At 34.8% G+C, this 1,672-nt stretch overlaps 1 protein-coding gene across 1 annotated transcript in view; it reads left to right on the top strand.

Annotated features, from left to right (window-relative positions):
• Ltn1 (listerin E3 ubiquitin protein ligase 1) overlaps positions 1 to 1,672 on the top strand; it is a 62,998-nt gene that overhangs the window by 40,343 nt on the left and 20,983 nt on the right. Inside the window, exon 14 of the mRNA XM_023706565.1 lies at positions 1,022 to 1,082. Coding sequence (XP_023562333.1) covers positions 1,022 to 1,082 — 61 coding nt within the window. The remainder of the gene's footprint in view (positions 1 to 1,021; positions 1,083 to 1,672) is intronic.

Below are 1,672 nucleotides of genomic sequence, written 5' to 3'. Positions count from 1 at the left end.
TTTTAGTTAACATAAAAAGTACTAGAGTAGTACTATTCAATTAGTATACAATTAGAACTAGTTACTAATGAGACATATACTTGACATACAAAAATCAGTGTTCATTAATTTAAAGATGGTATGGGAATAAAGAGATTCTGTTCACAGTGAAAGCAAAAGCATAAATTTAACCAAAATTACAATTATAATCCTTTAAGATCACAAAGGAACGTAGAAAGAGAAATTACAACAGTCTTTGTGTTGGACTGGCAAGCTAGCTCAGAAGTCTAAAGCGCCTGCTTAGACAAGCTTAAGCGAGCAGGAAGTGTGGTTTGATCCCTGACACCACATGCTGCACCAGCCCCACCCCAGGGTGGACTGAGCTGGCCACAAAGAAACAAAACAAAAATTGTTGTATCAATCTATACTTTCGGGCTGGGGAGATGGCTCAGTGGAACAAGTACTTCCCTGGCAAGCGCAAGGGCCTGAGTTCAATCCCCGGTTCCGAAAAAAAAAAAAAAAATCTATACTTTCATTGCAGACTTAATCCAGGAAATCTGGAAGGCTGAGGCAGGAAGAACAAAAGTTCAAGCTCAGCCTGGGCAACTTAGACTCTCTCAAAATAAAAAGGGCTGAATATGTAGCTTAGGTACAGGGTACTCCTGGGTTGAATCCCAGTACCGCAACAACAAAGAACAAAACAAAAGCCCTATATGTAGTGAATAGGTCTATAAAAGTTTTAGGGGGAAGTAAGAGACTATACAGTCTTGGCAGTATGGAAGATTTTAAAGCACAAAATTTGGAATTTTGTAACAGATACTTAAATTGACAGATACTGAATTTTTAACAGTGAAAAATTCCAGCAACTTAAGAGATGACCAATGAGTGAGTGAATAAATAAAAAATAATGAGGTTACTGATTTTAAGATGAAGAATATTCTACTCTATACTACATATGCATGAACCTTAAGGACATTACACATGGATAATTTAGTCATAAAGAACAAATGCCTGTGATTTCACTTACTGTGGTCTGTGTTAGAGTACTTAAATTCACAGAGCCAGAACATGGAACAGTGGTTGTCAGGGGCGGAAAGGGAGGGGTAATGGGGAGTATTTGTTTAATGAGTACTTTCAGCTTGATGAACTCAAAAACATCCTTTTGAGTTTGGAGATGAGTTATAGGAGGTGAAAGTACTCACCTTTGTTGCGATCTGTGCACTGAATAAAAAAAAATGATAAGATGACAAAGTGGGAGAACACACTTGGAAATTAATAAGGGATTTTTTATTTGTAATTTATAAATAGCACATACAAAACCACTTAAATTGAAAAGTGTGACAAAGACTTGAATAGGTAATTTAGAGATGAAGGTAGTTCAAAAATAAAACGGTTATGCACTGTAGACTATGACCTTCTTAACAATGGCAGAAGCACAAGTTAATAGTACATTTTATCTATTACATTCTTAAGTTTTAAAAAGTTTTATTCACACTTGTACATTTTTGGTGAAAGCATAAATTTGTTTCTGGGAGCTTTTTCAGAAGGCATTTTAAAATTATCAAAATGTACATTCATATCATTATTCAGCTTTAAAATAGAATATATTTGATATATTCTGATGTAGATCTTCAAAACATGTGGCAAATAATAGAACTGTTTAGTGTGATACTGTTTATGTCAATAAAACCCA

The sequence above is a fragment of the Octodon degus genome, unplaced genomic scaffold, assembly GCF_000260255.1.
Source record: "Octodon degus isolate 3935 unplaced genomic scaffold, OctDeg1.0 scaffold00264, whole genome shotgun sequence".
NCBI classification, from domain to species: domain Eukaryota; kingdom Metazoa; phylum Chordata; class Mammalia; order Rodentia; family Octodontidae; genus Octodon; species Octodon degus.
The sequence above is the reverse complement of the archived record's forward strand: the minus strand, read 5'-3'. Positions and strand labels throughout refer to the sequence as shown.